The sequence below is a fragment of the Glycine soja genome, chromosome 15 (assembly GCF_004193775.1).
Source record: "Glycine soja cultivar W05 chromosome 15, ASM419377v2, whole genome shotgun sequence".
Lineage (NCBI taxonomy): Eukaryota > Viridiplantae > Streptophyta > Magnoliopsida > Fabales > Fabaceae > Glycine > Glycine soja.
In genome coordinates this window covers 7,325,816-7,340,071 of record NC_041016.1, presented here as the reverse complement: position 1 = coordinate 7,340,071, position 14,256 = coordinate 7,325,816, and the positions used below count along the sequence as shown (strand labels likewise).

Sequence of the window (14,256 nt, the reverse complement as noted above, 5' to 3'; positions counted from 1 at the left end):
CAAATAAAAAAATAATGGTTTAATCATGTCACACTCAATTCATTCAATCAATTAAATACATAGTGCAGGGATTAAAACATAAGTTTGTATACACTTAATTGATTATAATAGGCATATAATTGATTATAGCATTAGCTCACTTGAGGATAAGAGAAATTTAGAGTCATTTTTGTTACTATTCTAGTATTGCAGTAGTCTTTTAATTGATTGTACAGTTTGAAAATCCTTGCATGACACTTACGATCCTCTTAAATTGAACTTGAAGATATTTGAATTCAATGTAGATCTGCCACATTAACTTAAAGAGATTTGAATTCAATGCAGATTTGAACCCACACAATACATTTTATACTTTTAAGACATTAATTAAATATATTTACTTTCTTATTTAATATTTTCTTTACAAAGTAATATGAAAAATATTTTGTTACCTTTTATTTAATTAATAGGAAAGATATGAATCCAACTTTTACACTAATAAAATGGAAAAGAAAAGAAAAAGTTCATTTTATCTTATCTACTAAAAGTTTGAAAACTAACATGGCACATTCTCAACACTAGACAGACATATCAACATTCATACATGATCTTACGGTTTTGTAGAAACCTGTATTCTTGGTGAACAGTCGCCCGGAACACCCCATTTGATACTTAATTTGCAAGCAAATTTGTAACTTGATTTTCTTCTCGAAAGGATATGATCACAACTAACAATTTGATCTTGTACAACAGTGCCTGTAATATTAATATTATTAAGAGTACATTACACTAACTATTTAAAAAGTTTTATGAAATTACACAAATTAACTTTGTCTTTAACATTTATTTACAGTCTTCCTTATAGGAAGAATACAATGCATGTAATGTTTTTTAAACAATTAAAGGGAATTAGTGTAATATATATTATAGATTTTTAAAAAATGAAGGTTAATGCAGAAGTAGATAAAAGCATAAGAAGTTTGTGTACTTTGACAATATTTTTGAAGTAGTTAATGTAATTTACTTTATTAGTAGAGCGTGAAACAATAGTGAGTCCTACTACTACAACCATCGTTTAACATTTGGATTGCCATAGTGGAATCTAACTCCACATATAATCAATTTTATTGTGACAAAATTATGTTTGAAAAGTAATATTTTTTTTTCTTATCAGTGAGAAAGATACAAAAGAGATTAAGATCTAACAAGAGAGTGCAATTGTGGAGGGCTACCACCAAACAAACTGAGTTGTTCTCGAAGATCCATTCTTTGCTAACCAGTATGTGCATTGGTTACCTTCTCTTAGGATGTGCTGAAATAAGAGTTGCCATTGTTGGCTATCAAAAGCCTTGATTTTATTAATTAAGAATCATTGCATAAGCATGCCAAGGAAGGTAGCCATCAATAATGAGTAGATCGTGAGCCATCAAAGAATCAGTTTCACATATATTACATTCCCAAACTCAGTCATCGCAAGTAACCTGCAACCCACTATAGATTACCATAAGCTCAGCATGCATATTAGTAGTAAATTAAAGTCACATTTACCACCAAAGTCCGAGCTAGAGCCATTCCCCACAAGAGTTGGTTATGATACCACCGAAGCGAGATATGCCAGGATTATACTGAGACTGCTGCTACTATCCACATTGAGTTTTATAACATCACCAATAGGAGGATTCCAAGTTACCAATCTAGCTTTGAGGGTTTGGGATGAACCGCATAATGCTCCATAGTAAGAACTTGATACATTAAATGAATCTAGTTGAGGATATGAACCACAAACACCATATTATATCTTCAAAAATATCTACATTCCGGTCCTTTTCAAAAATCTCTACGTAAATATTATATATATATATATATATATATATATTATAATTTATTTTATGATTTCTATTTGGCTAAATTAAAATTCCTACAAAATTAAAAAGAAAAATATTTGGATCGTGAACAAAAAATAAAGCATGAAATTATAATTATAAGTTGAATTCCAATTTTAATGAGAGTGGTGATAAAACAAATACTAAGGAAGCATTTAACTAATTCTATTAATATAATATTTATATAAATATACTTTATGTAATTTATTGAGTAAACTACAGTCACACCTTATGCTCGATGAATCACTTCCGATGCCCTTCAATTAACTGTATGATTCTTAACGGCATTACAAGAGATGTAAAATAATAGAGAGGTACGGGACACAATTTGTATAAAAAGAAAAAGAAAAACTATTTAGGATAATTAAGTACTCTTTTCCTCCCATATATTTGTGATTTATTTTCCTATTAAATTTGCTCTATTACTTTGAATGAGGTAGTAATAGAAATTAATATAATATTAATTGATCATCTTCAGTGTAATTAATTAAAAAAATTACAAAATAAATTGAATCAAGAGTTTAGAAAGATCAAGTATCACTTTATAACCTCCAGTCACTTATCTTAATTGAATAAGAATCCAATACATGTTATGTTATGAAAAAGTATAGATAGGACAGCAATATGTTACATATAACCCACAAATTGATCCCATCTTTCAACAAGTCTTAAACTTTGACATAGGGAGTGAAGAATTGATCGATCTCCACTCTCCTTTTTCTCCCTTTATTATTATCGTCTCAAAAGCCTCAACCACCCATTGGAATTCCCGTTAATCTTCAATCTCGGCGCTCTCACATCCATAATTCATTCATTCCCTGCTTTACGTAATATGCACTACAAAACTCACTAGCCTCTTCTTTCTCAACACTTTTTCTCATGGGAAATCTCAGTCAAAGCTTCAAATGCATGTGCACAATAACACTGTTCACTCTCTTCCTCATTTCTTACACTGCTTCTTCTTCCTCTTCTTCCTCCACCCAAGAGAACCAACTCCAACCCCAAAACCCTTCTTCTTCTTCTTCAACCACCAACCCTATCCACTACCACCAAGTTTTCTACCTCAAGAACACAGACTCCAGTACCTCTTTGAGCAAACAAGAACAACGCTTCAAGAAGAGAAGAATAAAGAGAAACAGCAAGAACATGATGATGATGAAGCACAGAAAGAAGATGGTCAAGAACCTACAACAGACACGAGACTCATCACGAGCTTTCTCCGTTATGCTCCCAAAGGGTTTTGTCCCTCCTTCTGGTTCCTCACCTTGCCACAATGATCAACCCAATTCGGTTTCATCCTTCCGCTGCCATTTCAGTACCACTACTTCACAACAACCTTGATGAGTTTGCAACATTTAAAGGTTCATTTCCCACACATTATAACAGCCGTCACTTCTTCACTATTTTTATAAAGATATATGTATAATTATAGCATCATCATACACGTGGAGCATTCAGATTAGAAAGATGAGGAAAGGGCTACAATATATTGATCATTGCTTTTGATCCCTTATTTCTTGCATTGCATCACTTTCTCCATGACTATAATTACTCACTGTTTTCGTTTTTTCTTGCCTTATGTTCATGTTGTCACATATAAAAAGACAATAAACCTTCACAAAATGTATAGTGTAATAAATCAGTGAAGCTTATTAGCTTTTGGTTCTTATAATTTTCATTGCTACAGTATGTAATAGGGATTGTTTTACAGTATATTTTCCCGTTCTTGGTTTTGGCTTCTTTTTCTAGTTTAATTTTTTTACGGTGTAAAAATTGAACCAATTAAGACTCGTATAGTAAAGTAGGTATGCCTTTTAATATAATTATTGTAAAAGTAAAAAAAAATTATTGTTTATATGATTATTGTGATAGTGATTTAATCGTTACAATATATTTTTTGTTTCTGTTGATTATTTTTTTAGTTTAATTTCTACCGTGTAAAACTTTAATTAATAAAAAGTTATGATAAGTATAACTTTTAAGATAATTATGTAAAAAAAATTATTATAAAAACCAATTATTTACCGGTGTTAATTACTTTAATAGTAATTTCATCGTTACAAAATATTTTTCATTTTTTTATAGTGCAAAAAAGTTCAATCAATAAGAAATTATAAAAAAAAAAAAGTCAATAACTTATCACTCCTGATAAGTTCAACAAATTGTGATTAAATAATTAGCCGTAAAATCTATTAATGAATAGACTATTTTCTCTCTCTTTTTCATATATTAGATTTGTCCAATTGAAATAACTTCTAAGGCGTGCGAGCTCATCATTCAGTTAAAGACTAGATATGTCTGTTATCATTGAAGTATACACTATGTTTCTTTCTTCCAATAAATGAATTTCATATACTATAGAAGAATTTTTGGTCGAATTCGAATTTTGGAAAAATCTGCGGTAAGTGCACGAGAGAGAAGGAGAATGAGAGAAAGGCAAGTGAATTTGCATCGTTGGGGAAAGCAAAAGTACTATGTCTTATGTCTGAATCCCCTTCCTTCAAGTTTCGTGGCGTTTACTTTGTTCTTGCATCCAATTAATGTATTATGCATTGTAGGGACGGCTCTCTAGACGATGTGCCACTCAAGTCGGATCCATGTCACAATAATAAATATATGAAAATTTTGATTATCTTTCCAAGTAACAAAACATTTCGGCAGCATCAAAGAGTCAAGATAAAAAGCTGTCTCCTTTCAATTGTGACTACTAAACTAAAGTGATTAATAATTTATAATGTGTTATGTATGATACTTTTTTTTTATGAAACTAAAGGTACTTGCATCCCAAAAACAAAGTAAACAACTAACAAAGAAAAAACAACAAAAGAGGGCAGCACATCAAAAGCTAATGCCACCAATAGTAACAAATGAAGTGTGTGAAGATAATATGAAGAGAAAATGAATTTATCGCAGTAATGTTTTAAATTGTGATTACAATTACGGCTATAATAATTAATTAACTGCTAAAATCTTTAATTAGTACTGCAATAAATGACCGTTTATGCGACTGTAATTGCAGTCACAACAAAAAAAAAAAGGATATATTGCGGCCGTGGCAAATTAAGACCCTAGATGGTAATTTAAAACCATGATAAATTAATGCTAATCTTTCTTTACTAGTATGTATTGCATTTACTTTTTTCTTTTATTGAACGGTAACCATGGTCAATATAGAGTGGGTCCTAATCTTATTTTTGGAGCCATCGAATGTATTTTTGTTTGATATGATTCGAATTATCGTCGTTTGCATATTAATTCGTCTTATTCTAAAAAAATTACAATCATATTAATCAAGAAATAGCTTCTAATAGTGTTTTAAGTACACAAACTAAACACCAATAAATGTTTGGATCAACAAGTATATAATTATTTCAACTTAATTAATGATCAAGTTTAAGTATTAAATATGTAGTTAGATTAAATATTTGGAAGAAAATTTTTATATCTCATTGCATTTATATTTAACTTGAGTAAAATTGTCTTTCATACAAAAAATATGTGTGTGTGATTTTATAAATAAAAAATATGAAAACCAAACCTAGGCATGTTTAAGTGTTAACATTTTCTGCCTAAAAAAAGTATTAACATTTTCTTTTTTACATAAGTGTTATTTGACAAAGTTAATTTTGAGTTGTTTTTATTTTATAAACAGAGTTTGCAAAACATTGGTCTTACTTTTGTAAATATTTGGTTTAAAAAAAAAACAAAATATAAGTGTGTCCACATATTTTTGAGGTTAAACAAACATATCATAAAATTAAGTTTACTCCCCAAATTAAATTTGGAGCACCATATATAAATTAACAAGATCTTTTTTTGACAACGTAAACAGGAATTCAAGTATACCCTTATTTGTTAACCAAGCATGTCATAAATTTATTCCTATACTATATTAGAATATTTTTTTATCATATATTAGAATTTAAATTTGGAGAATATGACCTGACTCTTTTAATTTTATATTCTGAATATTATCTTCCTTCTCTTATTTAGAGATACATTTCATACATTTCTCCCACAACTTTATCTTACTATATTCTTTTATATATCTTTATTTCTATATTAAATTTCAACATTTTTAAATATATCAATAATTAAAAATATTTTTAAATCATAATTTAAATTATTTGTTATTAAAATAAAATAAACTTATATATTCAAAATATTAATTTATTATAATTTTAGTTATAATATTGTTTATTTACTTAACATTCTAAAATACAAGTTTTTACCATTTGGCACGCTAACTTAACGCGAAGGATTAATTATGTTTTACAAGAATTGAACCGAGGGGGTTGAAGGACGCGACTGTTTAATGCCACTTATTATCATTTACATAAAGTTAGAGACAGCATAAATAAAAGTTAAGTTGATTAGTCATTGATGTGAGGAAACCAAGCCTTTGATTAAACAATTACCTTTATATGGTTTAAAGCTGCTTCCCGAATAGTATGGGACCTTATGTTTGAAATTTACTTTAGATGAAAAGACGATAAATTATATACTTATTTTTATAAAATTAAATAAATTAAATTACAAAATATTATTTTAATTGATAGTTTTTTTAATAGTAATAAAATATAAAGTGTTGATATTTAAATTTTCAATTTTTTAAAATGAAATTTGATCAAAATATAGAAAATTATTATAACAATAATTTACGAATGTTTTACAGCTATCTTTTCCACAGAAGATATTACGCTTTATATCTCTTATTATTTTGTATATAATAATTTTGTGTCTGGCTCTTTTTTATGTGGGCACGCATATATTTTAGCATATTCATTTCTAATAATCTCACTTTTTTACTTGTATTTATTAAATTCAATGTTGACTGCCATAAAATATAGATAGTTGTATAATAAATATGTTGAAAATTTTATATCAATTAGTGATATACAGTGAAATTAAAATATATAAGTTGAATGAAATTCTTATTTTACAAATTAATTTTGAAGGGTTAAATTTATTCTAATAATTGTTGTTAGGCTATTGGACCATCTATTATTGAATTGTTATTGATCAAATCATTTATAAATGTTCAATCTTATAAATTTCATATTTGGAATGTCTAATTCTCGACATCAAAATATGTGTTAATGATCTCACATTAATTAATGATATGATCAAATTAATATATATAATTGAGGGACAATATGCATATGATATGACATTCCTAATTTTTACTTTCAAATTAACTTATTTTTCTTTTATTTCTTGCTATAATTTCAATTAATTTATATACATTGTCCTACTCATACTCAAGGAAAAAAACCTTTGATTACAATGTGCCTCCAAAGCTGAATTTTAGAGTTAAAATTTTCTCTTAATTTCTCGACCAGAACTTTATAATCTTCAAAAGTAATGATTTTAAGGATAATTTTTTGTACATCTCTAGTAAGCACATGTAAGACTAGATTAAACAACAAAATTCTTAAGGAAGAGCTTTTATGTAAATATATCTTCATAGAAAAGTTCTTTTTTCTCACCTCTAGGAGTTCTTTTTTTTTTTTTTTTTGGAGTTTGATAATTGTTATTCATATTTAGTTTGTATACTTAAATTATATAGCAATCATTTAATTTCTTCTCTCTTAATGCTTATTTTGACTTTAAAAGATAAAAATTTAATTTCTCTTGAGTTTTTATGCTAGTAATGCTAAAGTGGGTAATTTACAATGTTTTGTGTCATTTTTTGTAGAATTTTGATACATCAAGAGAGGATTGGAAGATGTTAAAGAATTGGATAAGCATGTTCAACGCGTTCAACACTAGAAGCCAAGTAGGAAGCTAGTTGTATCGTGTATGGGCGCTAAACGCATGTTTGGAGGTTTAACGTGTGATCACTTAAACCAATCCTACTTTGCATGTGTGTTTAGCGCGCACATGCAGGCTTCGCATACAATGTTTTTACACTAAAAACTGGAAGAAACTTCTAAGTAATCCATGTCTAGGAATAAAATGGTCTTATTTATGCATCTTTAGTTTTAAAGTAAATTACTTGATTTAGTTCTTAAGGGATCAGGGATGAAATTAAGTGATTTAAGATCTTTCACACGAGAAATTATGATTGTAGTAGTTTAACTGATGAAGACAATAGTTGAGATAACTTTAAATGGTGAAAAAATGTTTAACATTTCATCAAGAATAATTTTGGTAGGTCAAACACCCAACATTTCCACAAAAAAATGTACCAAATATCATTTTCCACCTCCAAGTATTTATTTTTCTTATCTTTTGCATCTTGCTCTACTTTCCTACCCTTTGTTATGATTGAAGTTTATATTCTGCATTTCACTCCAAAAGATATATAATTTTAGTCATTTATTCGCTTAAAATTCAATATATATAAACTCTAAGTGCGATCAAAATTCTTATAGATTCGACACTCAATCTTACTATTTAAATATTACTTTAACAAATTGATATATTTATCAAGGAGTTAACAAAGTTTTTTTAGGAGTTCTTGCACGAATAGATATCTTATTTATTACTCATGTCTTGTATAACTCATGTCTAAGGCAAGTGAACACCAAGATAAATAATTATGTTGTTGACTTATTTTTTTCCCCTAAATTCAATTTGATTATCCACAATCCTAATCTCTTCTCTTAATTAATGTTTAATGACCTTTTCTCATAATTTTCCTCATAAGTTTATCATCATGCATTTATACAATATTTTCACTGTCTTTATATAAAAACTGCTTTTTCTTAAAAAATTGAGGTGGATTCTTCACGGATTTCTCTAAACATGATATTGTTAATACATATTGTTAGACTACTGAGGCCTAGGCAATTGAAATTTAGCCTATATGGCTAAAATTTATAAAAATTAGATACGATAAAAAAAAAGTGAGAAGAAAATACAACAAAAAAAAAATATGATAGACAAAAATGATTCTATGAAGAAATATATTAAATAATAAAGTATAAAACTTATTTGTTAAATATTTTTATTGAATATATTTATTGCTTATAAACTATATTTAACATTAAATAAATATTTAAAAAATAATTAAGTTGTAGAAATGTAAATATAATATAGGGTTTGTAATATGATTTAAACAAATAAAATGATTTAGTGATTTAAGTGATGAAGGAAAAGGAAAGAGACTTGTATTTTATTCTTAACTCTACGATTTTTACAATATTTTTTTAAATTACAAACCACTTTTCTATATCATTAATTCACATGAGTGTGATTTCATTTATTTAAAATACAATAAAAAAATACCATGTCATGGTTAATTGATGATCAATTACTGGCTCAAGATAAATGAACTAAAATTACATAATTTTAAATTTAAAAAATTAAAATTATAAATTTAAGAATAAGGTGTCCAAAATTATGAATTAAAAATGATGAGAATATCAAAATTAAAGTTAAGTAGTTAACGACCTTGAGTATTGAGTATGAAATAAATGAGAAAAAATATCTTATTTTTAGTGTACACTGACAATAATTAATTAATATTTTCAGTTATAAATACTTCATATTAATATCATAATAAATAAAAAAAATTATATATTTATACCACACACAAGCTAAAATACTAATAACATTAACAGACCAACCGTATGAACTTTTACACTATCCGAACATTTTAATTAAATTCTTGAAATAAATATTTACTTTTTACAAAATTAAAACTATAGATTGGAAGAAGATTTATAAAAATTAAATAATTAATTTGACTGAACGGTATAATTTTTTCAGGTTTACTTTTATTCCGGGAGAATACTATGGTACTAGTAGTTAGTTTAGTTCCGATCCCAGTGAGGGAATGCCAGCCATCTTGCTCCACTCCACAGAGTATAAAATTAAAAAATGTCATTCAGGAAAATCGTCGAACACTTTCAGTACCGTCGCAGCACACTCTCTTCCTTCTCGCGTCCATTTTCAACTCATTCCTCGCAACCACCGAACCAAAACCAAGACCCTCACTCCCTAATGAAACAAGACCCAATCGAAATATGCACTTCCCTATGGGTCAAAACCTTCTCCTCTTCAACCACCTCATTCCCCAACCTCACCGGCTTCCTCTCCAACTTCGACCTCTGGCTCCTCGCTTACCAACGCTCCTGCGCCCACGCCACCGGCACCTTCCCTCCCCGTAACGCCGTCCACGCCACCGTCCTCCACTCCCTCCTCTCCCTCCGCAACGCCGTCATCCGCAACCGTTTCGAATGGAACGACAAAACCAACCCTCTCCTCCGCGCCCCCAACGACGCCGCCGTTTCCAAGCCCCTCTCCAAACGCAAATTCCGCGCCGCTATCCAATCCGGCAAGCCCTGCTTCCAGGACCGCGTCGTTCAGGAGATTCTCTTGATGATTCTCGAACCGGTTTTTGAACCCCGGTTCTCCCCTAAATCTCACGCGTTTCGACCCGGTCGAAACGCCCACACGGTTATTCGAACCATTCGGAGCAACTTCGCAGGGTATCTGTGGTTCCTCAAAGGGGACTTGACTGAGATTTTGGACCGCGTGGATCCGAATGTTGTAATGCGTTCCCTCGAAAAGGGTACCAGGGATAAGAAGATTTTAGGGTTGATAAAATCTGCGCTTGAAGGGGAGAATGAGAAATTGCGTGATGTGTCGCGCAAGGAAGAGAATGTTGAGGAGTTGAGGAGGTTAAAGAAGAGGAGGGCTACTAAAAAGAGGATTTTGAAAGAGAATGAACCGAAACCCGATCCTTATTGGTTGAGAACGTTTTTTAGTTTTGCTCCTGAGGAGGCTGCTAAACTACCTGATTATGGCCATTGTGGGATTTTGAGTCCTTTGCTTGCTAATGTTTGTCTTAATGAGTTGGATCACTGGATGGAGGAAAAGATTGTTGAGTTTTTCAGGCCGTGTGCATTTGATTCCATATGGAAGCATTCGATTGATGATGGGTGTCATAACCCTGCGTGGCCAGAGTTTGTTCCGTCGAGTGGGAGAGAAAAGACTAGGAAGATGGATTATGTTAGATTTGGGGGGCATTTTCTGATTGGGATCCGAGGGCCTAGGGAGGATGCTGCAGAATTGAGGAGGAAGATTGTTGCATTTTGTGAGAGTGTGTTTGGGGTGAGGTTGGATAATTCAAAGCTGGAGATTGAGCATGTTACTAGGGGGATACAGTTCTTGGATCATACAATATGCCGGAGGGTGATACACCCTACCTTGCGTTACACAGGTTCTGGAGGGAACATAGTGAGTGAAAAGGGTGTGGGGACTTTGCTTTCTGTTACAGCTAGCCTGCAGCAATGTATTCGCCAGTTTAGGAGGCTTGAGCTTGTGAAGGGTGATAAGGACCCTGAGCCACTTCCGTGTAATCCTATGTTGTATTCTGGTCAAGCTCATACGAATTCTCAGATGAATAAGTTCCTTGAGACCATGGCTGATTGGTATAGGTATGCTGATAATCGCAAAAAGATTGTTGGCTTTTGTGCATATGTTGTTCGGAGCTCTTTGGCCAAATTGTATGCTGCTAGGTATAGGCTGAAGTCCCGTGCCAAGGTGTATGGAATAGCTTCAAGAAATCTCAGTCGTCCTCTGAGGGAGAGCAGTAACAATTCTGCACCTGAATATTCAGATCTTTTGAGGATGGGGCTGGTTGATGCAATTGAAGGTGTTCAGTTTTCGCACATGTCTTTAATTCCATCTTGTGATTATACTCCATTCCCGAGAAACTGGATCCCAGATCATGAGAGGGTGTTGCATGAGTATATAAAACTTGAAAATCCCAAGTTTTTCTGTGAGTTGCTCAGATCTGTTAAGCGAAAAGGTTTAAGTCTGCCTCAAGATGAAATATCTCAAATGGTATGGGACTACAAAACTCTTGGGGTTCGTTACTTTCAATGTAACAAGGATAAAGAAATAAAATCTGATTTGAAGGAGATAACTGAGTAAACCTGGCAATGATCTAAAATTAGTGGTATCTTCTCAATATCAAGGTTCTGCTTCCAAATTGGTGTGATCTGGTAGAAAAATGGTTTTGTGTATTGCTGAGCCATTTTTTATGTTGAATACTTTAGGGTGAAAGACCTTCAAATACTAGAACACTAGTCCATGCTGGCATTATCTACATAAAAGGCAGAATACGTCCATTTGATGGGTGCATGGCTCAGATGGCAGCATTGCAATTAACTACTGAGTACAGACAATTTGGAATATGGCAACAGGTACAAACGATTTTTTTAACGTTGTTGAATTGCTAGTAATTTGGCGAATTTTTTTCCTAAGAGTTTGTAAGATTGAAGTTGAGATTCCTTGAGGCCATGGTTGAAATTGTTAATTGAAGAGGATATTGTACAATTACAATATATTAATAAAGATTTGTTTGCTGGTTATGTCACCAGGGAAGCACTGCTTACAAACTTGTATCTGAATCTCTGTTGAATGTTTGGCAACAGATTTCAAGTAATTTTAATGAAATATTCGAGAATAACTTTTTGCATGGGATACTAGGATATGGAGGGTCTCTTTTGGAATAGAAATTAAAAGAGGCAATTCCGTCTACTACTTGTAAATTTTAATGGTTGCAGGTTACATTTTTTTGGACATTGGTAGTTGATAATCTATAGTATTTGTAATAGCTGAAAGTCATATATATTAGAATTCTCCTCCCTGAACCAAAATATGGTACTGGTTATATATTTTCTGTAACTTCATAACAAATCTCTGCTTTTTGTTTATATTGCTCTTTCACTGTTTTTCTTTAAATTGGGTTTTGTATAACGGTTGTAGACCGAAAGTCTTTAGCACAGTTTAGTTTACCTACAAAAATAACTTGACTCTCAGAAACAAATGTTAATTAGGATTTAAAAAAACTTAATTATTCCCTTACTTATCACCGAGTAAAGATGTATCCAACATATTTGGTGCTGGAGTTTAGCTTTCAATGTTTTAAATTTTGATGTAATATCAATTATTTATGTTAATCAATCATTTTGTGTATATGGTGATTTTGTGCTTAAACATATGCTGATTTTCTTGCGACTGCTTAAATTATTTCCCAGGTGAGATTAATTCAATGACTTTATTCAAAATTCATGCAAGTTAAAATACAATGTAAATACTTAATTACATGCTGGGCATTAGTTGTGTAAATATCAATATTTTCTGCCAAAAAGAAGCTTTGAAGTTTACCTTGATTTGTATTTTATGCAAATGAATAGTGGTAATTCGCATTCAAATGAATAGTGGTAATTCGCATTCGCCTATGGAATTGACTTGGAGATTGCATACAAAAGTTTTAAGGCCACTGGTTGTTAGCTGGGATTTTAATTGCTAGGTTGTCTCCATTGTTCTTTGTTTCAATAAGGGGAATAGAAAAACCTTTTAAATTACTTGAGTTAAAACCTTTTTAATTTATTATTCAAGATTGAAAACAAGATACCTGCTGGAGACTATTACTTCAACGGTGTGTCCTTTAAGTGCCTATGCTTTAAAAACAGATCAACTTGTCTGACAGTTATTCCTACTAGTACATTAATTTGATTCTAAGTTTTAACGTTCTACGCATTATTGAATTAATAACATTAATGCTATTTCAGAAATTTGGTTTCCAGGGATGTATTGTTTAGTTGGACAGAAACTACTTTAATTCATGACCTGGAGGAAACCTTGATGATTGATGTACAGCTTAAAGAGAAGAAAAGTTTTCAAGGTATGATTTATCATTCAGTGTACCAGTCTTCCAGGAGCTTCCATTTAGATCCATCCCAACTGTGGTAGAAACCGTCCTTTCTCACCGACCAATAAACAGGGTGGTAGCCTTTGTCCCTCAAGGCATGGTACGCGTCCCAAGTGGTAAACCAGGGCAACCACAGCAGTGCATTCGAAATCTTGATCCACTGTGAGAGTGCAGTTGTGGTGATTGCCTGGTTTGAGATAAAAGGAAGAACCTTTGTTGCAACGAAGTTCTAATTGCACCTTGGGGTGTTGTTGTATGTCAGCAACTGTGTGTGGCTTGTGACTATAAGGCCTAGCAAGTGTTGATGTGCTCAGACAATAGTACGAGAGCAAGAGTAGAAAAAAAGGTGCAGAAGGGGTGAGGGAGAGCCATTGTTTTGCGTTGATGGGAATGGAATTTGTCTTTGATAGAGTGAGAGGAGCAGGGTGCTATAGCAGTTGAAACGTATTTTAGTTGGGGTCTACAGTTTCATGAAAAATTAAATGTTGCATTCCAGATGCAGCACCGTAGGTCTTCATTCTACGTTTTCTTTCCCAAAGAATGAGAAACATCATGAAAAAAAAAAAAAATAGAACATGTGATTTGAGAATTCATCTCCTGTAGGTTCACAAAGGTATTACTTTTTCTGATAATAAACACATTTTATACACCATTTTTTTTATAAAAAATAATACAAATTTACTTATTGTCTTTCTTCTACCCTTCTTCCATTAAAAAAAG

General features: G+C 31.4%; 2 protein-coding genes across 3 annotated transcripts; both read left to right on the top strand.

Moving 5' to 3' along the window:
* The first annotated feature begins 2,453 nt into the window (after positions 1-2,453).
* LOC114386342 lies at positions 2,454-3,389 on the top strand. Its single transcript, XM_028346333.1, has one exon. It carries the CDS (start codon positions 2,742-2,744, stop codon positions 3,201-3,203), a length of 462 nt encoding a protein of 153 aa, XP_028202134.1. The 5' UTR covers positions 2,454-2,741; the 3' UTR covers positions 3,204-3,389.
* A 6,220-nt stretch (positions 3,390-9,609) lies between these two features.
* LOC114385808 (nuclear intron maturase 1, mitochondrial-like) lies at positions 9,610-14,188 on the top strand. 2 transcript variants are annotated; one of them, XM_028345872.1, is made up of 2 exons: positions 9,610-12,022; positions 13,412-14,188. In XM_028345872.1, the coding sequence occupies exon 1, from the start codon at positions 9,690-9,692 to the stop codon at positions 11,748-11,750; it is 2,061 nt and encodes a 686-aa protein (XP_028201673.1). In that variant the 5' UTR covers positions 9,610-9,689; the 3' UTR covers positions 11,751-12,022; positions 13,412-14,188. The 2 variants fall into 2 exon arrangements, with proteins under 2 accessions (XP_028201673.1, XP_028201674.1); XM_028345873.1 differs by having other exon boundaries at positions 13,397-14,188.
* Positions 14,189-14,256: the final 68 nt, after the last annotated feature.